At 44.9% G+C, this 26,540-nt stretch overlaps 1 protein-coding gene across 2 annotated transcripts in view; it reads right to left on the minus strand.

Moving 5' to 3' along the window:
* The window catches only part of GABBR2 (gamma-aminobutyric acid type B receptor subunit 2), a 280,913-nt gene that overhangs the window by 164,016 nt on the left and 90,357 nt on the right, over positions 1-26,540 (minus strand). For both annotated transcript variants that reach the window (XM_021710138.1, XM_008053452.1), the window contains 3 exons: positions 22,612-22,677; positions 15,485-15,685; positions 558-794 (listed from right to left, as the gene is read on the minus strand). In XM_021710138.1, coding sequence (XP_021565813.1) covers positions 558-794; positions 15,485-15,685; positions 22,612-22,677 — 504 coding nt within the window. The remainder of the gene's footprint in view (positions 1-557; positions 795-15,484; positions 15,686-22,611; positions 22,678-26,540) is intronic.

Genomic DNA, 26,540 nt, shown 5'->3' on the forward strand with positions numbered 1-26,540 from the left:
CCATCTTGTGAATGAAAACGGTAGTTCAAAGAAGGTAGGCTGTAAGTGAAGGCCTGGGATTTGAACCTGACTTTGGGTCCCAAGCTCCTGCTGGTCCGCCCCACCCCATCACCTGGTAAACCGCTCCCGGCCACCGCAGCCTCGACCTGCTGGGCTCCGGCGATCTCTCTGCCTCAACCCTCCGAGTAGCTGGAACTATAGGCGCGCTACCACGCCCGGCTAATTTTTGATTTATTGTAGAGATGAGGGCTCGCCAAGTTACCTAGGCAGGTCTCGAACCCGCAGGCTCAGGCAATCCACTCACCTCAGCCTCCCAAAGGCGCGGGATTACAGGCTGAGCCACCAAGCCCTTCTTACTCATGAGTCATGGAGAAGCATTTCCTCAGTGTGTCTGAGAACACACACTGCCCCTGCCCTTTGTCTAAAAAGCCCTGCGATCCTATGGCCCACAGGCAGTTACTTCAGTGATCAGAGAGAACAGATCACATATTACAAGGTGGACAACAGCATGTCTCCAAGGGACCCCAAGGAAAACAGCCCAGAGGCGTGGGACTGACCGTGACTCCGAAGAAGTTGGTCTCGTTCATGGCGTTGAGAATGATCCTGCCCAGCGTGTGGTCCGTGTAATTGAAGTCCTGGATCCGCTGGTGCCGGCTGCTGGCGTGAAGCGTCTCCATGGCCCTCTGCAGTGTCTTGGCGATGACCCAGATGCCGTCATAGGCGTACCCGTGGAACTTGCTGGGCCCCACGCCTGACCGCTTGTTGTTGTACTCTCTCTCATACTGCTGCGGAGTCTGGAAAAACAAAAGAGATGGGGAATCCCAAGTTACAGATGGCAGGGGCGTCAGGGGCCCTGTGCCAAGAAAAACTGATACTCTTTAGTGCCCAGTGTGTACCAGACTTGGAACTAGGCTCTATGTTCACATTATCTCATTTAAACCTCACAACAACATCAGAAACTGGGTACTACTGTCCTCATTTTGCACATGAAGAATGATTCTGAGAAATCAACTTGCTTAGGGCCACACAGCCAGTGAGTGAAAGGGCTGGGATTTGAACCTTGTCTGTTGACAAGGCTAAGGAGAGGGAATAATGTGCCCTAACCAGGTCTCCTGCTGGTATTTGTAGAGCCTGGGGCTAGATGGAGGCCCACATACCATATGTCTGAATATTAGAGTTACAGACAAGTGAACAAACTGTGCAGTGAAATATTTTCTCTTCCTTCACCATAATAAATGTGCCTTCTAATGATCTGGAAGGCCAAGATGGAATTCAGAATTCCAGGGCTCCTCAGAGCTTCAGGCCAGACATAGTAGCACAGGGGTCGCTGGCCTTATGCTGCTGTGGCCCATCCCATCCCCCCTTCCCTTCCCGTCATACTCCGTCCTGCAGCCCAGCCAGGCTCAGTCCATACCTCCTTCCTCTTTCAGCATCAGTAGCCCCTTGACCACCCCAGAGGCACAGTCCACCCTCAAGAACTGGCACTGACCCAGGCAAGAGGCTGCCGGGGCCCTGGAAACAGCTCTAGCTTGTAGACAGGGAACTCAGGGCATGGTCTAGAAGCCGGAGGTGTGCAGACTTTGGGTGGGCCATCCCCGTGGCCCGTGGATTACCAGCTGCATGGGGCCCAGGTGCGGCCCTCTAAGAGCACGGGCCCAGGGCAGGTCCTGGTTACTAAGGAACTCAGCATTCCTCTCTCCCACTCCTTTCTCTACCTTCCATAATGCCACAGTGTCTGTGAGTAGTTTGGCATTGAAGCGAAGATTATCTTCTTTCACTGAGCTGAATTTAATAAAATAATTTCATTGGTAATATTAACATTCGGATTGTGGCCCCCAAGTAATGGCACTGTCTTTTCCTTCCAGTTCCCGGAACTTGCACTTCCAAGTGAATGAGTCCCCAAGGGACCTGTTATCCTCAGCACTTCCATGGGCCTTTTTTCAAATCACTTCTGAACTCCTTTGCCAGAAATGTCATCAGGGCTCACAGCATGGTCTCTGGAAAGACCCTCCTTGGGGACAAAGCATACACAGAAACCGTGGACTCATTGTCAGTTTATACTGAGAAGGGCCCTAGGGACGGGCAGTCACAGACACCCCATCCATCTACAGCCTAAGACACAGAGAAGTTCAGAGAGGTGCCCAAGGTCACACAGCTTGTGTGTGTGTGTGTGTGTGTGTGTCTGTGTCTGTGTGTGTAGCTAGACTAGCTTCCCATTCCATCTCGGCTACTTCTTTCATCTGTGACGTTTGAGGTTATAACTGCTTTTTGATAATTGCAAGTTGTTTGGGGCCAGGTTTAGCGTTAGAGGAAGGTGTGGGGCTGGTTTCTCAAAGGCTGGATCTCTCCATGGCTGGAGCCCACCTAGGTCAAGAAGCCTAGTCTCTTGTGGGGCCACCCACACAGGTACCTGGCGGGTGGTGCTGAGTGTCTCTGGCTGTGGAACCTGCAGACAAGGAATTCTGTGACCAAACATGAATGGAGACGCAGCCAGAGTCGGCCTCCTTCTTTTTTGTTTTGGGGTCCTATTTGGAAAGTTCAGGGTTTACCCTTCTTTATAGTTTCTTCTAGAAATACATCCTCTCCAGCCATCACCACTCTGTTCGTCACTCAAAACTCCTGGCAGGTAGAAACTCTCCTCAAATCCGAGGATTCTTCAAGGAGACCAGCACAGCTCTGCCCAGCTCAGTTACAAGGCTGCCCTCAGCACATCCTTCTGCCCATCTGCACTCCCGTCGGGCTGACTTTTGAAGCCTGCAATCATCCCTGGCCATGTTCACTCCTCTTAGGGAGGAAACAATCCACTATGAGGTGCTTTCTCATCCTTAAGCCTTCTGGGTCCGCCATCACATCAAGCTTGCTCACACCTCAGGACTTTTGCACTAGATGCTTCTTCTGCCAGAAAGCTCCTCCCCAGTTCTTGGCATCCAAATGTCAACACCTGTCACTTCTCAGGGCCTGGACCCACCTGTTCTAAAACCCCACACCCCAAACACTCTCTGTCCATCGGTCTTCTTTTCTATTTTGTATTATCACTTTCTGCAGTTGTCCTACTTTTGTGTTTACCTGCCTATTGTCTGTTGTTCCTGCCCTCCCTCCCCACCCAACTAGAATTAAGCTCCATGAGGTCAGGGATGTGATCTGTCTCGATCACTGACATATCACCAGAACCCCAAACTATACCTGCATAGGCCCTTTGTAGGCCTCCGTTTCTCTGTCTGAAAAACACAGGAACATACCTCTTCACACTGTAGGTCCAAATTGTTCTCCCCAAATGTAAACAGTTATAATCCCCCTGTGTATGAAAGTACTCATTTCCCTGTATCCTTGATGATAGGAATGCTAACATCACTGTCAGTTTAATTTTTAACATTATTGTCAGTTTGTTAAGAAAAAAAAATCTTCTTTTAACTTGCCTTTTTCTGATTAATGATCTTAGTGTTTCTCAAACACTAAGAAATTTTAGTTTTTCAGGTAAATTTCCTCTTTATACACCACAGTCACATTTTTTAAGGTCTTGTTTTAATGCATCTTGTCATTTTTCCATCTTTTACTACTTGGCTATATTTTTTCTGATTTTTAAATATGATTTGGGTCTATTTCGGGTTGTTAATTCAGCTAGTGACCATTTTTAAAGGATTAAAAAATTACTTGAATGTGTATTTCTCTAATGAATTGCTTTAAGTATGAAAGGAATGAGGCCCCCTTGACGTCCCTTCTCTTGGATTTTGCTCCTTGAGCTTTCTCTGATGCACAAAAAGGCATCTGAGGGCTGGTAGTGTCCATCTTTGACACTACTGTTTAACCCATTTGTTCAATCTATTGATTACATTCCAATGACATTTCTATACTGCCTCCCAGCAGAGCATGACACGGGATATCCTTCAAGATTTCTATGATTCTCTTAAAGTCAGGGTCTAGACCTGAAGTGAACATAGTCAGTGTGGTCTCACCAGGAGGTAACTCCTTGCAATTTTTAACTTCCTTGATAACTTTTTTTGTTTTGTTTTGTGGAGACAGCAAGGGGACCAAGATTATATTGTTTATTTGACTTGACCTTGGAGCCAACAAAGACCCCTTCATAAACTTTTAATATGTGCCATGTGTAAATTCATACCTTTTCTATCTCATAAAACTGTTCTTCCCAGGAATGAAGAGCAGGAGGGGGGTGCCGAGAACACTGGAAATGTGACTGTTGGCCACATTTCTGTGGGTAGAATCCTTGGAATGGGACACAAGTGTAGCTAAGTCCTGGAAGGTGACCTTATTCTTACTGCCTCTGAAAGCATCAAGCTAAAGAAGTCCTTGCTACCACATTATACCCAGGCCATTCATCACCGTTCCCAGGTGATGCCAGCACCAGTCTCCCTTGGGCAAAACAATGACAGCAGGAAGAAACACTCTCACAATTGTTGGAGAAAAAGTAATAGTTGTTCTTAAAGTAGGCCTCCAATTATTCAGGGCAGAAGAATTTCTTCCATTGGAAAGCCGACGCTGAATGCTGATTAATTACTCATCCTCTGAGGTCAAGTTTATCGGGAGATGCTAACATTTCTGAGAAAATAACTTATATAGATAGTCCCAATTACTGACAGGTTGTGCTCCAGCATATTTTTGAAAGGTAGTTGCTGGTACTTGGAACATATTTTTCTCACAGAAACTATGTTATAAATAGTGGTTAGGTTCCCAGGCTAGCCCACACAAGCTTGCTAATCTACAGTGTGACTAAACTTTATGAGTCTGACATTCTAGCAGAACCAAGCTGAGCCCTGTCTTGTGTGGGGGGGCAGCCTCAGGGACAGAAGAGAGGAGAACAAGAGAAGGAAGGATAATTCCTCTTCCACATCTCCAGCTGCTTCTTGCAGAGGCAAAACTGGCAGTATTTCTCTCTAGTATCCCTTGTGGATGTTTGCATCACAGAGCCTCATTTGGAAGGTACAGTAGGGGATATTTAATTTCCTGCTCTTGTACTTCCGGTTTGTAGGTCACTTGGGTACCTTGTTAAAATGCAGATGCCAGGGCTACATTATGGTTCAGCATGTCAGTAAGTGGGTTAACTTAGGCATCTGTATCTTTAAAAATCTCCGATTTCAAGCATACACAAATTGATACCCACTGATTAAGTCCCTCCTCCAATCTGATTATTGGATCTTCTCAGTAGCAACCTCCGGGTGCCTGCTGAGTTTCTTCTTAGACCCCTCCAGTGTTGGGAAGCTCACTATCTTTTCAGGCACAGCTGTCCACTCAAGGAATGCCTGATGCTGAAGAGACTGTTCTTCCAGATACAGTTTATGTCTCTCTCCCCGTAAATATCTTCCTGTGTAGCCACAATACACCCATCTACCCTTCTGTATGAGCAGCAGTCCCTCAAAGCGCTAAAGACAGGGACACACTTTCCCTTTTCCTGTGGGCATTTTCTTCCTTTTAAGCTAAATAACCTCAGTTCAGGTTTCTACTCAGACCAAAGCTCCCATCAAGGACATTTAGAAAAGCAGAATAAAGTATAAAAAATGCTATTCAAAGGCATCAGAAAGCAGCCCGGACAGCCAGGACAGAAAAGCCAACAATCTGGAGAGAAGAGAAATGCTTTGAGATGAGCCCAACATTCTCTGTCGTTTTCCCCTTGAGGCATTTTCTGATTTGTAAGAAGGCTAATTACAGAAACAGAAAGTTTGGATCAGAGCTTTCAGCTGTCCCTCAGGGGTGGAAAGCCAAAAACTGTAGTTCAGGTAGCAAGACTTGCATGGTCAACATCCTAGAGAAAAGGGAACCATAAAAAAGGTGAGCTTGAATTAAGACTGGTATCTCCACTTGAAATATTTGAGAGACCAAGCAAATACAGAGGGATGAGAAAACAAACAGTACTATTTGGAGTTTCACAGTATTAGGAAGATCACAATTGGAGTCTAGGTAAACACTCCAGGATTTTGATTGAGAGCACTGACGAGTCTAACACTAGGAATCAGGGCAAACCAAAATGGACCAGGCCTTACAAAAATGAAAACCAAACCTGGAACCACCTTAGTCCTTGATTGGATTAAGTGATCTACCACTATTGAAACCACCTGCTTGAAGAATAATACATTTTCTCTAGGTAAAGGTTAACACAACCTGTGACTTCTACAATTTTTCACATATAGTACATTTAATCAAAATTTACCAGATGCATTCGGAGATATGATTAGATGATTTTTTAAAAAGAAAAAAAGAGAAAAAAGTCAATAGAAACAAATCCATAGATGATCCAAATCTTGAAGTTATTAGACATGGATAAGTAAAATAGCAAGGTTTATATGTTCAAGAAAATAGATTAAAAGATGCAGAATGTTACCAGGTAACTGGAAGTTACAAAAGAAAAAAAGAGAATAATGTGAAAATTCTAAAAATGAAAAATACAACTGAAATAAAGAATTCAATAGATGGGTAAAGCAGCATATTAGACACAACAGAAAGTAGATTAGTGAGCTGAATACAGATTAATAGTAAATATTCAGACAGAAGCATAGGAAGAAAAAAGGATAGAAAATAAATGAGCATAAGGGATACATGGAATATGTTGAAAATGTATAATATATGTACAATTGGTGTCCTGGAAGGTGAGGAAAGGCAGAATAGACAGAAGCAATATTTCAAGGGATACTATTCTAGAATTTTCCCAAATACACATCAATCCACAGATTCATGAAGTCCTAGGAAGCTCTGTGAACTCTAATAAAGATAAATGAAAAGAACATTTCATTTAGCACAGCATAGTAAAACTGCTGAAGATCAAAGAGAAAACAAAATCTTAAAAGCAACTAGAGAGAGAGAGAAAAAGGTGAATTACCTTCAAAAGAGTAATAATGTCCGACAGCTGACTTAATATAAACAATATAAGTCAGCAGACAATAGAATAACATCTTAAAGTGTTAAAAGAAAATCACAGACAATCTAGAATTCTCTACCTAGTTAATAAATCTCTCAAAATGAAGAGTAGAATAACGAACAATTTCAGATAACCAGAAACTGAGATTTGTCTCTAGAGTCAAAGTAAAAAAGAAATAAACAACAGGAGAAGTTCTTCAGGCAGAGAGATAATAATAAGCAGAAAACCAGAATTGTAGGAAGAAATAAAAAATAATAGAAAGCGTAAATATGTTCATAGATATAAATACAAAATGACATTAGGGCCAAGAACATCCAAGAGAATCTTAAAAAGAACAAAAATTAAGAACTTAGACTACCAGGTTTCAACTTTTCTTATAAAACATTAGTAATTAAAACAGTGCAATAATGGCCAGGTTTAGTAGCTCAGCCTGTAATCCCAGCACTTTGGGAGACTGAGGCGAATGGATTACCTGAGTCCATGGGTTCAAGACCAGCCTGGACAACTTGGCGAGACCTTGTCTCAACAATAAATAAAAAATTAGCTGGGTGTTGTAGCATACGCCTGTAGTTCCAGCTACTTGGAAGGCTGAGGCGGAAGGATCGCCAAAGCCCAGTAGGTGGATGCTGGAGTGGCCGTGAGTGTGCCACTGCTCTCCAGCCTGGGTGACAGAGTGAGACTCCAACTCAAAAACCCGCCCATAAATCAGTGTGATATTGACGAAAAGATAGGGAATTAGACCAAAGAAAGATAATTGATAATCTAGAAGCTCATGAACAAGTTTACACTATATGCAAAAATTTAGCTTATGAAAAAGGTAGCACTGCAGCATGGGTGGTGGGATGAGGAATTGTGCCCTTTTCAATAAATGATCCTGACTCAATTGATTATTCTTTAAAAATAAATATTTTTCTCATTTCAGGTCATTTCAAAATCAATTTCATGTAGATTCTATATCTAAATGTAAAACATAAAACAAATGTTCTAAATGACAAGATAGGGAAATATCTTCATGAGCTTGAGTGGGCAAAAATGCTTAAACAAGATACAAATATATTACTATGTTCATCAAAATATATCAAGAGAGTGAACAGATAAGCCACAGAATGGGAGAAGATACAAACGATACAGAAAATTGTAAAAGAATTCATATCCAAGAACATAAAAAAACTTCTGCAAATTAATAAGAAATTGGCAGAGAATTCAATAGGAAAAATGGGCAAAAGATTTGAGTAGGCAATTAATGACAGAAGATATCAAAATGGCCAAAAAGTTATGAAAAAATGCCCAACTTCATCAGTCATCAGGGAAATGCAAATTAAAACTAAAACAAGACACCATACATACCCGCTAGGTCGGCTAAAATTAAAACACTGACAATACCAAAATTTAGTGCTCATGTGAACAAACTTGAATTTTCATTTACTACTGGTGGCTGTGTAAGTTGGTATAACCACTTTAGAAAGCTGTTTGGCAATGTCTACCCTATGGCTCAGAAATTCTACCCCTAAATATGCACCCATTAATAATGTGTACATATATTTACCAAAATACATAAAATACCTAGAGACAATTCAGACAAAGAATGTACAATAATTCTATACAGAAAGCTACAAAACATTTCTGAGAAAAAGAAGACCTAAATAAATGCAGGGATATATATAATTCATAGATTGGAAGAATCTGTATTATTAACATGTCTTTTTTTCCCTAAATAGACCTACAGATTCAGTGAAATCTCAATAAAAAAACAGAGGTGGCTTCGGTGTACATTGACAACCCAATTCAAAAATACATACAGAAATGAAAAATGACAAGAATAGCCAAGGCAATCTTGAAGAAGAGCTAAGATGGAGGACCCATATTAGTAGTTATCAAGACTTATTATAAAGCTACAGAAATTAAGATGTTTTGGCAAATAAACAAATGGAAGAAAAAATAAAGTTTAGAAACAAAACCAAATATACATAGTCATTTGATTTATAACAAAGGTGACATGGCAGCATAGTAAAAGATGGTCTCTTCAATAAATGATTTTGGGTCAATTAGATATCTATATGAAAAAAGAAGAAAAAGAATGTTGATCCTTACTTCACACCATATACAAAATCAATTCCAACTTGATCTATATGCAAAAGGTAAAACTATAAGCTTCTAAAAGACAAGATAGGAAAATGTCTTCATGGCCTTGGGGTGACTTCTATTAAAATAAAGAATTTCTATTCATTAAAACACACTATTTAGAGGACTCTGAGATAGCTGAAGATCATGGAAGTTGTGTATAAATTAATTTCCCCAAGTCTCTCCAAGCTATCCTAAATAACTTTGTAGCTACAAAAATTCTATAATCATACCCTCATAATAATTAAAGACAGGGAACATCAAAACTGTAAAACAACAGAGTAAAAAGAGAAAGAATACTAAATTTCACTTGTGCTTTTTACCCCATCCATGCCCTAGTGTAAGCTTTTGTGGCAAAGGCAGCCTGTGGAAACTGACAAAGAGAAGACGATAGCTACTTAAGGGCAAACTGGAATAAATACCAGAAAGACTTAGCCATCCTAAACCTGAAGATCTCAAAAAGACTGCTGGAGTTCAAAGTTCCAAAGCAGGCATCTGTATAGCAAAGTTAATCAGAAGAATGTTATGTCTGGTGGTGGGTATTAGCTGGGACAGTGCATAAAAGTAGCTTCTAAATTGCTGCGAATAATCTTTTTCTTGACCGGTGTGATGGTTATATGGGGGCTCTCCTTCAATAGAAATAATTAACTAAAAAATCAAAAAGACTCCCAGTTCCTTCAGCTACTCCTCATCTCACATGACCTGGGCTCAAAACCCTTCATCAGCCTCACCAATCCTCCCTCCTACCCCCAAGACTTTTATCCTGATGAAGGAGGCGAACTAACATTTTTTGTGCGCCTACTATGTGTTTGGCACTTGGTAAAATACTTTCTACTATCTAATCTCATCTAATCCTTACAAATCTGTGAGAGACATATTATTACCCCAATTTTACAGATGAGAAGCAAACTGGAAAAGATTAAATGATTTGCCCAATGCCAGTGTATCGGTATTAGGTTCAAAGTAAAAAACGAATGATCAGTGACTTAAATGAGATAGTTTATTTCTTATATAAAAGATGTTCACAGGAAGGCTGTGCAATACAGCTATGTCAGCTCCACAGTATAATCAGGGACATAGGCTCCTGTCTTTATGCTCCACAATTCTAGAACGAGGTTTCCTCTCATAGTCACCTGGTGTCCAAGATGACTACTAGAACTCCAGCCATCCCATCCACATTCCAGTCAACACAAAAGAGAAAGAAAAAGAAAGGCAAGATCTCCCTGTAAAGGAGCCTTTCTAAAAATCCCATATAACATTTCTACTTATATCTCATTGGCCACACTTAGAATCCTGCCATATCTAGCATGGGAGGCCGGGAAAGGTACATGTTCAGTGGGGTGGCAACACGCCCAGTAAAACATCAGAGTTGTGTTACAGAACTCGGAATGGGGGAGGAGGGGTATGGCTCTTGGTAAAGACAACCAGCCATCTGACAGAGTCAAACAGTTGGGAAGTGGTGGCCCTCCATCGACCACCCGGCCCTGCCTCCTAAGTCCATGTCCCTCTGCCACAGCACCTGCTCCCAGTGATGTGAGTGCCAACTGGAGTAGCAGGGAACAGGAGCTTTGTGGGGGAACAGGGGCAGAGGCAGCAGCACTGTGAAGCTGAGGTGCTCTCCTGCTTTTCCATGACACCTTCTCTTCCTTCACTCTAGAGCCCAGAGTTTCCTAAAGACTCCAAGTTCTTTGTCACAGAACTCACAGCACAGTGGTAATGAGATGGGTGCAATCTTTCACAGGTCATTGGCTCTAAGTCGAGGGCTCACTAGATTTGTGTTTCCTTCAGTTTTACCATGTTGAATAAACAATCCTGGTGGTTGCAGAAGTTTCTTGCCAGAAAACATTACAAAGTCTTCCAAAGGATAGGCCTGTGCCTTTCATGGAGGACTGGGGCCATCCCCAAGGTCCCTGCTGCTTCCAGGGCTTTTGGCCCAGCTCTGGGTCTCAGCAGGGAAACAGGAACAGGGAAATAATTTCTTATCAGAGAGGCTGAGCCATCACCAGAGAAATCAGGCCAGAATCATAAATGTTCACAATGGAAACAAACCTAATAGGACTTGAAAAATGGAAGTTGACACTTGAAATCACCAATGTCAACAGTCACTTTGCAGGAGTAGAATAGTGATGGGGAACCTCAACAAAGAGAAAGAACTGGATGCTAGAGTCCAACCAGAGGCCCAGAGGCTGTCTTTGTGAGGTTCCAGAAGACTGCACTCCCGTGGGCTCAGGAAATCCTGGAGGTCTACGCTTGTGCCAACATGGAAAACTCCAGCAGGGATGACCTTATTATTTCTCCTATCAGAAAACTCTTGGCACCAGTGAGCAAGCTGGGGGAAGCTTGATACTAAAGACAGGTCTATGAAGGAGGAAACTCGGAGAACACATCCAGGAGGGGTCACATTTCTGTGACTTTGTCTACCAGGAGTCACCTGTATCCTGGGAGATTCCAGCGTTCAGCATAATAACCATGTCACACAGCTTGATGTAATAACCCCATACTCTGTTTGCAGAGGCAGAGAATTGAGCTGTGAAAGGACTTCTGGGGTTATCTAATCCAAGTCTCTCATTTTCAGTCGAGGAAACCAAGGCCCAGGGAGGGAGCGTGACCTGCTGAGGCCGCAGATTTATTGTGTGAATGCAGGATTAACACCAGATCTCCAGATTACCATGCTGTGTGCTCCTGCAAGTCACTGACCCACAGGGGACCACTGAGGTACCACAGAAGAGTCGCTGAATTGAATGCAGTCCTAAGCTTGCCACAGGTCTAAAGGAACAATACGGCAGAGAAAAAGGTAACTGTATTGCATTGCTGGGCCTGCCGAGAAATTGCTACAAACTGGGTAGCTTAAAACAGCAGAAATTTATTCTCTTCCAGTCCTGGAGACCAGAAATCTAAAATCAAGGTGTTGCCAGGGATGGACCCTTCTGGAAGCTCTGAGGGAAAATGCTCCATTCCATGCCTCTCTCCTGTTCTGGCGGCTGCCAGCAATCCTTGGCGTTCCGTGTTTTGTAGACATATCACTCCAGTCTCTGCCTGCTTCTTCACATGGCCTCCGCCTGTTGCGTTAAACCTCCCTCTACCTTTCTCTGATAAAGGACGCCTGTCATGGGATTCAGAGGCCACTCACGTAATCCAGGAAAATCTCATATGACAGCCTCAAATTAATTATGTCTGCAAACCCCCCCCTTTTCCAAATAAGAACAAATTCACAGGATCCAAGGGTTAGGATGTGGACATATATTTTGGGAGGCCACTGTTCAACCAGGAACAGTGGAAACAAACCTAATAGGGCTTGAAAAATGGAAGTTGACACTTGAAATCAGTGTGATGTGATGTTGGATCCCTTCCCCTTTCTGTCCCTTAGTGTCCCCATCTGTAACTCAGCGAGGATGGAAGGAGTCCATTCACTTGCCGTGATTTCACAAGTGTTTGCTTGTCTTCATGGACACCAACGGATCCCAGAATAAAGGCATCAACCCAGCAGCCATCCTTCCCATGCTGACCATGGTTCCTGAGCAGTTATATACAATACAAATGCAAATTCGAGAAATATCTCTTGACTCTCTAGGACTTCCTTTGACCACAGACTTCTGAAAGCTGTCTGGAGAACTTGGCTTGTGGTCAGCCCACAAATAGGAATGCTTTATTCAACTCTGGGCTCCACACCCAGGCTGAGCCTGGAGAAGGGCTTGATAAATGCAACCTGTGCAGGGCTGGTACTAGGGTGAGGCAAATACAGCACTAATTTTAGGTGAAAACTGTAAGGGTGTGTCTCCCATAAAACCCCTTAGTAATCAAGATTAAAAATATTTAAATGTCATATTAAAAAGACAATGCAAAAAGTCCACGATGAACAACATATCAATATTTGACAGAAAGATAGAATCCAGCCATGTGCTTGCACAACTCACATCACTTGTCTCACCCTGTCTTGTAGACCCTGTCTATAGTTACAATTTTGATAATTTGTCAGTCCTGGGTTTTTTGGCATTAATTTTTATTTTTAAAAAATGCATTATCACATTTCACTTAATCTTGATTACTGGAGTTTTTGGCACCCCCTTACATTTGGCCCTTAGTCCCTGCTCTGGACCTGAGTTAAAACTGGTGGGACTGTTTCTTTGGAGAAGGGATGCCTCTGAGGATGTGGCTACAGCCCCCACATCTCCAAAGGACTATGTGGGGCAGAGAGCCCGATAGGATCTGAGTGGCCCCAGTGGGACCCAGGAACGGGGGTTAAGTGAGAAACGATGAGTCGTCTGCTACTAGAAGAGCTGAGAGTCTGCTGGGAGGGTGGACTAGAGGAACCCTGGGAGCAGTTCTGGCACCCTCTGAGTCCAAGAGGTGAAGAGGCTGCTGATGTCCCTGTGTAACGCCAGTCACCTGGTAACCATAGGGTCATGGAAGAAATGCTACCCTTTGCTTTAAAGACCACTGGGACAGGGACTGGGCCTCTTGGACTTTTGGAAACCATCTTGATGACTCTGCCCCAACCTGGGGCCTCACGAGTGGGTTTCCCACAACTGTGGGTTGAACAGCCACACACGGGACAGGGATGGGGAGAGGCTAACCGCTTCCTCACCAGTCCCAAATAAAACAACTGGAAAAAGGAAAGCCAGTGAGCTGGAGGATGCTGTTACAAATGTCAAGACATTTCCTCTAAAATATACCACAAAAAATCATCTTCCTCCAATGCATTCCCATGCACTGCTCAGGCCCTGAGTGGCTCTGGCCTGGATCAGATCCACACTCTTTAAACGGCTTTTGAGGGAGGCCCTACGCAGTGACACGGCTCTCACCCTGACAGCGTCATAGACCTCATGCACAGTCATATAAGTCTTTGTTGTCCCTGAAGCCTCTCTCCGTTTGGCTATTTTTACCATCTGCTTTCATGAATTATTTTCTCTTAGTTTTTGTGTTTTCCTCACGTTATTCTATTTTTGGATTAAAATATAGGGTATCCCTGGACATAAGTATCTTAATAAATTGCAAACTTCAACACCTTTAAAAATAACACACTGAAATAAATGAGTTATTTCTGCTCATTATTCAACACCTCAAAAAATGTTATATATGCATTGATTTTGGTATGGAAGTATTTCTTTCAACATTTTCTAACAGGTGCCAGCATGATCTAAGGAGTTGTTTACAAAATGTGTCCTAATGATTTGCCATTGCTTGACAAATCAATAAATCATTTGTATCGAGTTGGCTCTGATTGAGATTAAATAATAAATTAAAGTTTTATATAAATAAATAAATAAATTATATATATATATATATATATATATAATTATGAAACTTGTTCTTGAAATAAAATTGGGTCTGTAAGAACCTGGAGTTGGGTGCAAAATTGAACTACCTGAACATAGAGAAGACTGAAAAGAATGGTGTGCACTGCTGTATTGACTCTGGCTGGCATTCAGGATTGAGAACCTTTAGCAGGGCTGTCAGCACCTGGGTTTTTTTTTTTTTTTTGGAGTAGGGATCAGTTGCCTATGCTTGAAGTGCAGTGACACAATCACAGCTCACAGCAGCCCGACCTCCTGAACTCAGGAGATTCTTCCACCTCAGCATTCTGAGTAGCTGGGACTATAGGCTCCACCATGCCCAGTTAATATTTTTATTTTTTTATTTGGTAGAGACAGGATCTCACTATGTTGCTCAGGCTGCTCCTGAACTCCTGGACTCAAGCAATTCTCCTGCCTCAGCTTCCCAAAATACTGGGATTACAGCTGTGAGCCACTGTGCTTGGCCGGCACCTGAGTTTTGATAATACTTAGCATGATAGAGAATGGTGCACTTTTGAAATACTTTGACATATCCCCTATGACCTGGTCCTTGCAGTAGCTCTATGAGATGAGCAGGGTGGGGGCCAGTAACCCCATGAGAGCATACAGTGGCCTGAGGATATAAGCACCTGCCTGAGGTCTTGCTCCCAGTTGTGACAGCATCAAGGTGCAGGCTTCATGTTAGTCACTTTGTACGATCTGCCACCAATCCTCTTGATAACCTCAGAGGAGGGGGTTTGTACCACCACCACACAGATATGGAAACAGAGCTTGGAGAGCTCAAGTTCAAGCTAGGAAGTGGCAACATTGGGTTTTGAGCCAGTCTGCCTGGTACAGCACATGTTTCCAAAGTCTACCTAAGGACACTCTCCTCCAGGAGAGCATCAGTGAGACTGAGAAGTGACATTCTAGGTTAAAGGAGCACAGGATGAACTTGGGCAGAGTTTAGCGGGCCCTGGCGTTGGTGCCAGGACTCCTTCTCTTACCCGTGTGCCGTGTTATGTGCCCACAGGGTGTCCTTACCTCACTTGATTCTCACAGTTCTGGCTATCCCCATCTTACAGGTATATTAGGCTCGGAGAGGTCAAGCGATTTGCACAGGGCCACACAGGATGATAGATGTGGACTTTTTGCCAACGTCATCAGACAAGATGTCCGAAGGAGATGGGTCTGGGGATTGGAATGGGCAGATCAAAGTACTCACCTTTCCTGATATGGTTTTGATCTGCTTGGAGCTCAGAGGCTCGAAGTCCACTCCGATGTAGCCCTCCATGGCAGCAAGCAGATTCTTCCGGAGGCAGCGGGATGAGTTGGCTTCCGTGTGCACCTGCTCCCACCAGGAAGACTCGTACCAGCCTGGGATGATCCACTGGTACTTGCTGCCATACATGTTCTCCTCGTAGGCCTGCAACAGATGTGGGGAACCGTCATGGCTCCAAGAGTCAAACACCATTCAAGGTCCTGTGCCCTGGGAGGACGGTGGGAGAAGGCAGTCTTCCTCTTCATCAGAGGACTTATGCATTTTTAAATCACTTGGTCGGTTTCCTCCTTGTTATCACTCAAAGGACTCAAGGTAGTTTATGGACAATATGTATAATAAAAGAATAAATACTGAATGCAAATTGAAACAGATGGGCCTGGGAAAATACGTTTACTGGAGGTAAAGGATCAGAATATAGACAAGTTGACCAAAGTTTCCAGCAGTACACATAATTGAAGTGTGAATTTCACCATGGACTTCCTGGCAGCCCAGGAGAAAGGGCAACAAGATTATTTACACAGCTTTCATGATCAACGAGGAGAAAACATACCAGATCTTTGGGGAAACAAAGAGTTTTCAGGTTTTCAACCCTATAAAATGCCTTATATGGAGATACTACCAAATTAGCCAGCATAGTATCAACATTATCTCCACGACAAACAGATTTCATAGAGCTAATTTTTGTATAGCTCTTTACTAAAATCTGAGGTTATACCTCAAAACACAACCACAGGGGGAGCAATCTTCAAGGGGTCAGGATAAGTTAATCTAAGTGGTATATAAGATACCACTTGGCAAACTCAGAAGTCTCCCTGAATCTTTACTCAACGTATAATGTGTATAAATTCAGATCCTAAAATAAAAGCCCATTACAGTTGTGTGCTCTACACACATCTTATTTGATTGTCATTCACAGTCACCCTGGGAGATGGTGGGGGCAGGGTTTAGCATCCTTATTTTAGAGAGTAGGAAACTGAAAATCAGAGAGGGAAAGTAACATTTGCAAGGTCACACAGTCAGGGGGAAAAAACCAAACCTGGATCTAGGTCTGCTGCCACAAAGTCTCACGCTTGCCTCGCATTAAGGCCACAAAGTCTCACTGCTTGCCTCCCATTTAAGGAAAAAAGTCATCAGAAGGTTCTAATGCACCTCAGTTTGGCTTTAATTCTTATTGTAATTGTTTTACATCAGGAAGATAATGCTTTTTGATAGCTTTGATGCACAGAGAAAAATCTCATTTTGTAGGACTGTCATGTTCCATCAAAACTGGGTACAGGATAAAGTATCTAAGTAGTGTTCATATTCCCATTATAATCAAAATGCCCAGAAGTAACTACAGTGATGGGTGTGTGTGTAAAATGCCCAGAAGTGACTACAGTGATGGGTGTGTGTGTGGTGTGTGCGTGTGTGTGTGTGTGTGTGTGTGTGTAAAAACCCTCTGTGCACTGTGATGGACTGGCACATTCTAAACTGTGAACCTACACAGTCCTTCAGTTTGTCCCTGGGGGGGACATGTTGGGAGCCATCTACATGAGAAGGACATGCCACAATTCATGTGGCATCCCTTTTGTTCTCTGGCCTAGAGCTGGGCCAGTGTGAGAGGCCAGGAGGAGGGAGAGAGGAGCCTGAGAGATTGCCCTGGGCTTGGGAAAGTTTCTGGCTGCCTTCCACTTAAGCCCCTGGAGGCCAAGCCAGGGGCCGTCCCCGGGAGGGGCCCAGAGCTCCCTGAGCTTCTTCTGTACATTGGAGGAAAGTTACTGTCAAGTCTAAAGTTAGAAGGACACACTCTCATCCCCACATCCAGGGAGGCAACTCCTTTAAAAGTCCCTTAACACCCAAGAAAGCCTAGCCTGCAGCGAGAAGCACCCCACTGGGGTGCCTGTGACTTAGAAGGTTCTTGGCTTAAACTCAGATCTCATCTCTGCGGCCTCCACCCATGGGTTCAGCAAAGGCTCTGAGGAGTGAGCAGGAATTATTTCATAAATGTCAACCATCACACTGCTTCCTCTCTAGACTCCATTGATGACATGGGACTTTCACCTCCCTCATTTTTCACACTATACTTCTCATAAAGCAATCTCAGATCATAGTCACTTTCCCAGCAACTACATTATAATGTTGCGCCCACCAAATTTGTTGTGGAAACAGAGAACCCTCATATTTTAATTGCCTAACAAAATCCGAGTTGAAGAAAAGCACAAAGTCATGTGAACTTTTCTCTAATGAATGGGGTTTAGTTCACAGAAACTTTTTTTTTTTTTGGTAAAGAAAAGATAATGCCAGATCATGGCTGGGGACTGGACTTTTGAATGAAAGGGTCATCTTAACGATCCCAGGCCATTTAATCCATGGCGGAGCCAGTGAGACTGTTATCACCACTGTCATCTTCTAGTGACAGAGGAGCTCCTGCTATGTGCTTAGCCACTTTTATATATTGTCTTGTGTCACTATCACAGCAGCCCTATGAGGTATGTGATGTTATCTCACTTTTATAGATGAAAAAAAATGCAGTCTCGGGAATTGGGGAATTTTCCCAAACACATACAGCTGGTAAGACACAGTGACAAGCCTCAAAGTCCTTTTTTGAAGTCCCCCTCTATTCTTAGCAAAACAAAACAAAAGCTCTCTGAAGGTTTTCTCAATCTTAAAAGGTTGCGGCAAGAAGGCAGCCCCACTTTTAGGAAGGTATGTTGAATAAGAGTCTATAGAGTCAGAATAAGAGTATGAAGAGGACTGCGACCAAATCCAAGGGCAGACTTTTCTTACTCATGGGGATAATTAAGAAACGGCTCTGGGCAAGAAATTTAGAGCAGAAAGTTGGACTGGCTGTGATAGTTCTTTCACCTGTTATCGTCCTGTTGTGAGCTGTTCCTTGTAACTGAGTTTTCCAGAAAACAGTAGCTTATCCATTTGACAACAGCACATTTTGTTTAGCAAATTAGTCAGTTTTGATGATGATAAAACTTTCTGTAATACAGGCTGTGACCTTCTGGAAAAAAAGGAATACAGTCAACTAGCACTAAATTCTCTGCCACACACCTGCTTGGTAACGCTGGCGTGCAACTGCTAGGGCGTCACTTTTCCTCTTAATAGACCGTGGAAAGCAAAGACTGCCTCAGTGGGTTAGTTTAACAATTAAATGAGATCATTTGTGTGCCATGCCTGGCAGATACTTCTATGTCCAGGAACATTTTAGCTGTCCCTTCTCGTTCTCCTCGTGATTGCTCATAGCTTCATTCTGAACATCCATCACTGTTCTGGGCCTTGCACAGCAAGGCTCTTGAACTTAGAGAAGATCTCCCCAAGCCGGGCTTGGTGGCTCAGCCTGTAATCCCGCGCCTTTGGGAGGCTGAGGTGAGTGGATTGCCTGAGCCTGCGGGTCCGAGACCCGCCCGGGCAGCGAGACCTCATCTCTACAATAAATCAAAAAATCAGCCAGGCGTGGTAGCACATGCCTGTAATTCCAGCTACTCGGAAGGCTGAGGCGGAAGGATCAACGGAGCCCAGCAGGTCGAGGCTGCGGTAAAAAGTTCTCTTTTACCTCCTCCTCTCCCTACACAAGACATTGACTTCTTACATTAAGGTTCACAAGAGTAACAGTAACAAACCCTCACATGAGTAGAGCAGTTAACAGTTGGGACAATGCTCTACCTTTGGTGGCCTCATTTAAGCCTCTCGACCACCCCATGAGACAGACAGGGAAGGAATCATTGCTTCCACTTTGGAGATGAGGCAGCTGGGGACCAGAGATGTAAAGTGACCTGCCTGAGGTCACACAGCTGGAAGAACTAAAACCAGAACCCACATTCAGAGGGCTTGAGAATTTAGAACAGACCAGGGAGGACAGGGAGAAGACAAAAGCGACATGCCATTCTCATACTGCGCTGCTGGATTCAAAATGAACATTTTGCCACAGGGCTATAAATAGGCCTCGCATTTGCTGGCGTCTGCACTACCATTGGGTGGCAGTTCCAAGCTCAAGAATGCAGTGACGGGCTGTAGAGTTTGCACTGCAGCATTTGGATGGCAAACAGCCATCTGGTCTGTGCTCTGACCCCAACAGAGACAGGAGGGCTCTCTCGGGGGTGTCTCTGCTCCCAGTAGCCCCTCCCTCTGTCACACACCAGTCCTGATCCAGCGTAAAGACACTGAGCAGAGTCTAGACCCTTCGGGACCTGCTGGAAGAACGCCTTTCTAACCACTCAAGACCGGGAGTCCTCGAGGGCAGATTCCATCCAGCGCCTGACGCATGGACTCAGAACCCAGCCAAAGACCTCTGAGACCCTCCTCAGTGGATGCAGTGGCTAGCTCCCAGAGCAGCCCCATCTCAAAATACTGTGGAAGTCTAATTAGAGTGTGGAGGAGACTGGGATGAGAAGGTGGGCAGTGTCCTCACGCTGTGTGGAAGGTGGGTAACCCGGGGCTTTGGGTCAAGAGGAAGGCAACCGTGCCATCTGTTCTGAAGAGGAGGCCATGCTGGAAGAGCCACTTGGGAACTCATCCCAGTGCACAGCACAGATTGAAGTCACAGCCACGCCTGGGCTCAGGCTTGGCTTGAATCGGAACATGAGGTCTGTCTGCATTTCGTACAAACGGGAGGTGGTCAGGGCCTGGTGGGGTGTCTTCACGGATACTTTTATTAATTTATTTTCCCTGGACTTATTTGTTTTCCTCATTTGATCAACATCCATCAACCACCACATGCCCGTTCCTTGCAAGGTCCTTGGGGATATAGAAGGGAAAACTGAGTTTCTTCCCTAAAAGAAAGCATGTTCTCCCACTTAGGGCATCATTCTCCTTTTAAAAAATGGGCTATTTTCGGACTCTAGGCAGTACGGAGCAAGGCTGTATGGGTTTTGGAGTATAGTTATTGAATCTATTCACTCCATATTTTCTATTTTTCTCATGTTCTCTAGTTCCAAGGTGGAAAGATTTGCTACTTTTCACTGATACACAGAATGCTCAACACAATTTTGTGAACTCTACCAGTAATGTCTCCAGTAAATGGTGGCCCGTTCCATCTTCAGACACCGGAGGCCTTACATAAACAAACAAGCTGGGCTCGGTGGCTCAGCCTATAATCCCAGCACTTTGAGAGGCTGAGGTGAGTGGATTGCCTGAGCCCACGGGTTCGAGACCCGCCCGGGCAACTTGGTGAGACCTCATCTCTACAATAAAATAAAAAAATCAGCCGGGCATGGTAGTGCGTGCCTGTAATTCCAGCTACTCGGAAGGCTGAGGCGGAAGGATTGCCGGAGCCCAGCAGGTCGAGGCTGCAGTGGCCAGGAGCGGCCACTGCACTCCGGTCTGGGTGACAGAGTGAGACTCCAACTCAAAATAAAATAAAATAAAATAAAATAAAATAAAAAACATAAACAAACAAGATCGCTGACATTTACTGAGGGCTCACGTGACATCAGGTGCTGTGCAAAGGGTTTTTGCTCATTTAATCTTCACAACAATCCTGAGACAGGTGCTACCCATTTTGCAGATGAGAAGACTGAAGCTCAGAGAGTATCAACAATGTCCCCAACTGTAGTACTGAGCAGCAGAGCAAAGATTCAAGCCCAAACTGACTGACCCTCGAGTGCCAAGCTCCATCCAAGATCTCTGAAATGTCAGCCTCATCACATCCCTCTCCTCTGGGCTACATCGGAAGATGATCAGGCAGTTCTCATTTTGCTCCTGAGCCTTCAGGATTAAGTAGTCTCACAGACTGTGGCTTAGTGCCACTGCTCTGTCCTTGCTCCTGGTCTCTTTTCGGTTCCTGTGTCTGTCCTGCAACAGGGCACTAGGACCCAGGCAGGTAACCCCTGGCAGGGTCTCTCCAGCAGGGAGCAGAGGGACCACTCAACCTGAGTGTGCCCATGCAGTCTGAGGTCACCTCAGCTCTCTGATACTATGCTCACACTAGGGACTCTAGTAAACTGGGGTCCCCTGAGATGCCCAAAGTCCCTTTTTCTCTCAAGACACGATTTTCCTCAGCTGTGCCTCTACCACCTGGGAATTAGGCTGCTCAATGTTTTCAAATATAACCTTGTGTTAGAGCCATTTGATTTAATCTCCTTGGATTTAATCAAATGTTCCTACTTGTTAAGGTTCTTTGCACCCTGGCTCTGTCAACCGACATATTTCCTGATTTCTAAAATTCCTCCAAGTTTGCTATTTATAACCTCATGCAAGTAACTGACAAGAGGATCAAAGAGGACAGAGATCTGCGAGGCTCATTGCTAGCGACTACACCTGGAATAACCTCAGTCTGAGGGGAGAAGCTTGTTGGGTAGACAATGACTCACCTACCCGGGCTCTCATTTCGTTGCCTTTTCTCCTGGCGTGGGATGGAGGATTGGAAGCTGGGACATCCAAAGGGAAGCAGACTTAGTTCCTGTGTCAGAGCCCTCATAGATAAGTTAGAACACCATATGGAGAACACCTCTCTTTTAGATTAGATTTGGAATCAGGTGAATGGAGATTGAGCCTTGGCTGAGGGCCCTTGGACAAGCCCCTTTACCTCTCTAGCCCTCTATTTCCTCATCTGCAAAATGGGATAATCATAGTTGCATCCCATGGTTATTGACAAGATTAAATGAGATAAGGTATGACAAGGTATACCTGTTACCTGTTACACGCCGGACAACTGCTATTCAGGGTTGAATAGTAAATAGTTGGCAATTTTTTTCTAAACCTTAGACTCTGAGCCCTACTCACAGGGCAGGGAGAGAGTCTGAATCCCTGTAGCCTCAACCTGCTTCTGGGATCTCCTTCTGTGTAGCACACACAGCAGGGCTCCATCCAAGCGGACTTAGAATTAGCTGACAGGGCTTAGGTAATGGGCTCAATGGTGGTTTGATAAGCTGTGTACCTGGTTCCTTCTATGACTGCACTGTTCTGAACCCGAGGTTTTAGCTCCCTGGAAAGAAGAAGGAACAGTGAGCATAATGCCTCTGCCTCCAAGAAGCCAGGCTCCTGTCCAATGGTACCGCTCATAGACTGAGCAGTGAGAACGCATCGTCTGAGAAAGAGCTTGTGTACCTCCCCAAAGACATGAAGGGTATAACTGTTTTACTTACACAGCAGAACACTTTTGCTGCCATATTCTGGTCAAACTGGCCAAGGATGATCCTCACGTCATTCCCCTGTGGACAGAAGGACACGTATGTGAAGGTGAGCAGATAATCACACCATGCAGGGCTCGAGGCCACCAGCAGACAACATTCCTGTACCCTCATCTCCCAGTTTAGAGTTCTGCCTGGGTGGGTGGGCAGGACAGAGCCTCACCTCCTACCCCAGCCCAGCCCTCTCTGGGGCCAGCTTTCCCTACACCCCTGCAGTCGTCTTGCTCTGGTCTTGTGGGCATGCCCTAGGGCAAGGTACACAGGCTGAAGGCAAGAGCCGATGGTTCGGAGAAGCCTCAGACTCTTCCCTGTTCTCTAACCAGGTCGGGCCAACCCTGCGGTACGTGGAGACATTGTCTAACCTTCTTCCTCACTTTATGTACAGGGTAACTGATGCCAGAGGAGGGAAAAGGAGCTTCCAAGGTCCCCTGGGGAGTTGGTAGCAGAGACAAGACTCCAGCCAAATACAGTCCCCCCACAGTGTTCTGGACTTTACCACCTTCTTGACAGTTAACCACTCAAGACATTCCTGGATCCCACAGAGCTTCCCCATGAAGAAGTTTCAGAGTCTCTTTGAAATTTGTTCAAATCTCAGTTCTACTAACAAGCTTTGGGTGACGTCTGTTGGCTTCTTTTCCCATGTCAGCCTCAATTTCCTCATCTGCAAAAGGGAGATTACAGAATTGCTGGGAGGACTAAGTGAAAACATCCTTGTAAAGTGCTTAACACAGTGCCTGGCACATAGTAAGTGTTCACTTAATTTCTAAGGAAAATATTTGGAAGCTGCATAAATAGGATGACCTTCATTATTTCAACGTGCAAAATAGGTATATGCTGTTCAAAAGCCCCTGTCACTCATTCATTTAGTCATTCAACAAACATTGACTGAGCATCTATCTGCCTGAGGCTCTCCTGGGCCAGGGGAATGGGCTCTTGGTTGCTCTCTGGGGCACTGGCCCTGCCCAACAGAGAACAGGTTGAAGGAGAGGGAGACCGGCAGCCACCAGGAGAGCAGCCAGGCCTGGCCTGCACACCTGCTCCCCACCCCAGCGGCTTCCTGCCCTCCACAGAGAGGCCCAGCCTTGCAGGTGGTACCACCTTCCTGCTGTTCATCCAGCTCCTCCAGCAGGCCTCAGGCCCCTTTGATGCATAAAGAAGAAAAACATGCCTTTAAAGATCAGTTTTTAGCATCCTTCAAAATTGGAAAGTGCTGACTGAGAGGCCATTTTACTCATCATGTACTTTGGCAAAATAAAGAAGGCCTGGATTCTAAAATCATCCTTCGTTTGCAAGCAAGAATGGAAAGAAGAGAGAGAGAGAGGAAAAAAAACCCTTGCTCTGAAAGGACTTTAAAAGATCGTTAACAGAGCAGTTGAAGAAAGGCAAGCCTTTGTCATCGCCACGTTTGCAATGCTATAAAAAGTTCTAAGCTGCTTCCGTTCTGTGGACTTGCTACCAGGCGTGCTCCAGAATCTTTCTGCTTGTTTCTGGAAATCTCTTGGCATTTCTTGCTGCTAACGGTATCCATCCATCCATCCATCCATCCATCCATCCATCCATCCATCCATCCAGCAAGCATTTATCGAGCTCAACTTTCTGCCAAGCCCTGTGTTGTTAACCGTGGTATGACAGAAAAAACCGATTGTATTGTGAAGTCAGAGAGACCTGGGTTCAAATCCCAGCTCCATCATTGGCTAGCTGAATACCCTGGCTCTTGATTTCCTGGAGTCTTGATTTCTTCATCTCTGAAAAAGGGATAATCCTACCTACCTTGCCCAGTGGTTGTCAGATTCATCATAATGAAACCCACCTGGTGGCTTCTGTGCTTCTCTTTCCTGGTCCCCTCCTGCCTCCCTGGTCACGCCCACTCAGACTCCTTTGCATCAATTCCCCATCTTTCTGCCTATCTCTGTTTCAAGGTGGAAAGACCTCTTGCTACTTTTCACTGATACACAGAACGCTCAACACAATTTTGTGAAATCTACCAGTAACTTCTCCAGTAGATGGTAGCCCATTCCATCTTCAGACATCTGAGACACATAGTAAGTGTCCTTTTTATTTCTAAGGAAAATATTTATTTGGAAGCTCTGTAAATAGGATGAACTTCATTATTTCAGTGTGCTTAGTAGGTAAATACTGTTCAAAGGCCCCTGTCATTCATTCAGTCACTCAGCAAACATTGACTGAGCATCTATCTGCCTGAGGCTCTCCTGGGTCAGGGGAATGGGCCCTTGGCTGCTCTCTGGGGCACTGGCCCTGCCCAAGAGAGGACAGGTTGAAAGAGAGGGGGACCCTCAGTCACCAGGAGAGTAGCCAGGCTGGTGTTCTGCCCTTTGCTCTCCCTGGCCCCAACTGCCCTCTGTGTGTTGTGGACTTCAGATCTCTCTCCTAGACCAGACTTTTTTCCAGTTGCCCATCTGACTCCTCCAGCTGGATTCTCCCAGACATCCCCAGCACAATATGCCTCAAGAGGGATTCATCGGCTTTCCCACCAAGCCCTGCTCCTCCTGTTCTGTCCATCTCTGAGAAGGATCAGAAACTTGGGAGTTGATATGATTTAGACGTTTGTCCTTTCCAAATTTCAGGTTGAAATGTGATCCTCAGTGTTGGCCTGGTGGGAGGGGTTTGGGTCACAGGAATGGATCCCTCGTGAATGACTTGGTGCCCTCTTCCAGATAGTGAGGAGTTCTGCTCTATTAGTTCACATGAGAGATGGGTGTTTAAAAAGAGCCTACCTCCTCTCCCTCCCTCCCTTCCTCCCTCTCTCTCTTTCTTTTTTTGTCAGAGTCTCACTCTGTCGCCCAGGTTGGAGAGCAGTGGCACGCTCATGACTCACCACAGCTTCAACCTCCTGGGCTCAGGTGGTCCTTCCCCCTCAGCCTCCCAAGTAGCTGAGACTATAAGCATGTGCCACCACATCTGGCTAATTTTTTGATTTTTGTAGAGATGGGGGTCTCGCTATGTTGCCCAGGCTGGTCTCGAACCCCTGGGCTCAAGCAATACTCCTGCTTCAGCCTCCCAAAGTGCTGGAATTATAGAACACTGCACCCAGCCCTCCCTTCTTTCTCTTGCTGTCTCCCAACATGTGACATGCCAGCTCTCCTTGCCTTCTGCCACAAGTAAAAGCTTCCTGAGGCCTCAGCAGAAGCCTCAGCAGATGACAGCACCATGCAGAACTGTGAGCCTAATAAGCCTCTTTTTAAAAAACAAAACAAAACAAAACAAAACAAATTATCCAGTCTCTCAGGTCTCCCTTTATAGCAAGGCAAAACGGACTAATGCAGGAGTCATCTTAGAGTCGTTCCTCTCCTTCACCCCCACATCCAAGCAATAACCAGCACGTGTTGGCGCCGTCTGCCCACAAGCTCCTGCGTCACCCCCAACTCTCTTCTCTACCACCCTGGACGTGACCACCATCATTCCTTACAGTGAATAGCAACAGCTTCCCACCTTCCTTGAAACCTGCCCCATCCACCTATCTCCACAGAGTCAACAAAGATTATTCCACAATTTAGGTATGAGTGTATGAAACCTTTTCATGGCTCCCTGGGTTTACAGGCCAAACTCTGATCTCCTTAGAACTTTCGAGATTCTTTACCAACTCTCTCCTGCTCAATTCTCCATCACATTTCTCACTGCCCCTCCGTGGCAGTAAGAATGAACTACTTGCAATTCCCTAAAACAGGACTGCTGTTCGTCCATCCATTCATTCATATTCCCACCCCGTTACCCCTACTTCTTGCATGCTATCCCTCCAAACTGCCCTCCTTCCCCTCCCACTCATCCTGCCTACATAGCTGCTACTCACGCTTTCTGCCTTAGCTCAGGAGCTTCTGTTCCGAGAAACCAGCTCCCTGTCCCATCAGGCTTGGTGGCCATTCCCT

This window comes from Carlito syrichta, unplaced genomic scaffold, assembly GCF_000164805.1.
Source record: "Carlito syrichta isolate Samal-C Ts95f unplaced genomic scaffold, Tarsius_syrichta-2.0.1 Scaffold288168, whole genome shotgun sequence".
In the NCBI taxonomy this organism is placed as follows: Eukaryota; Metazoa; Chordata; class Mammalia; order Primates; family Tarsiidae; genus Carlito; species Carlito syrichta.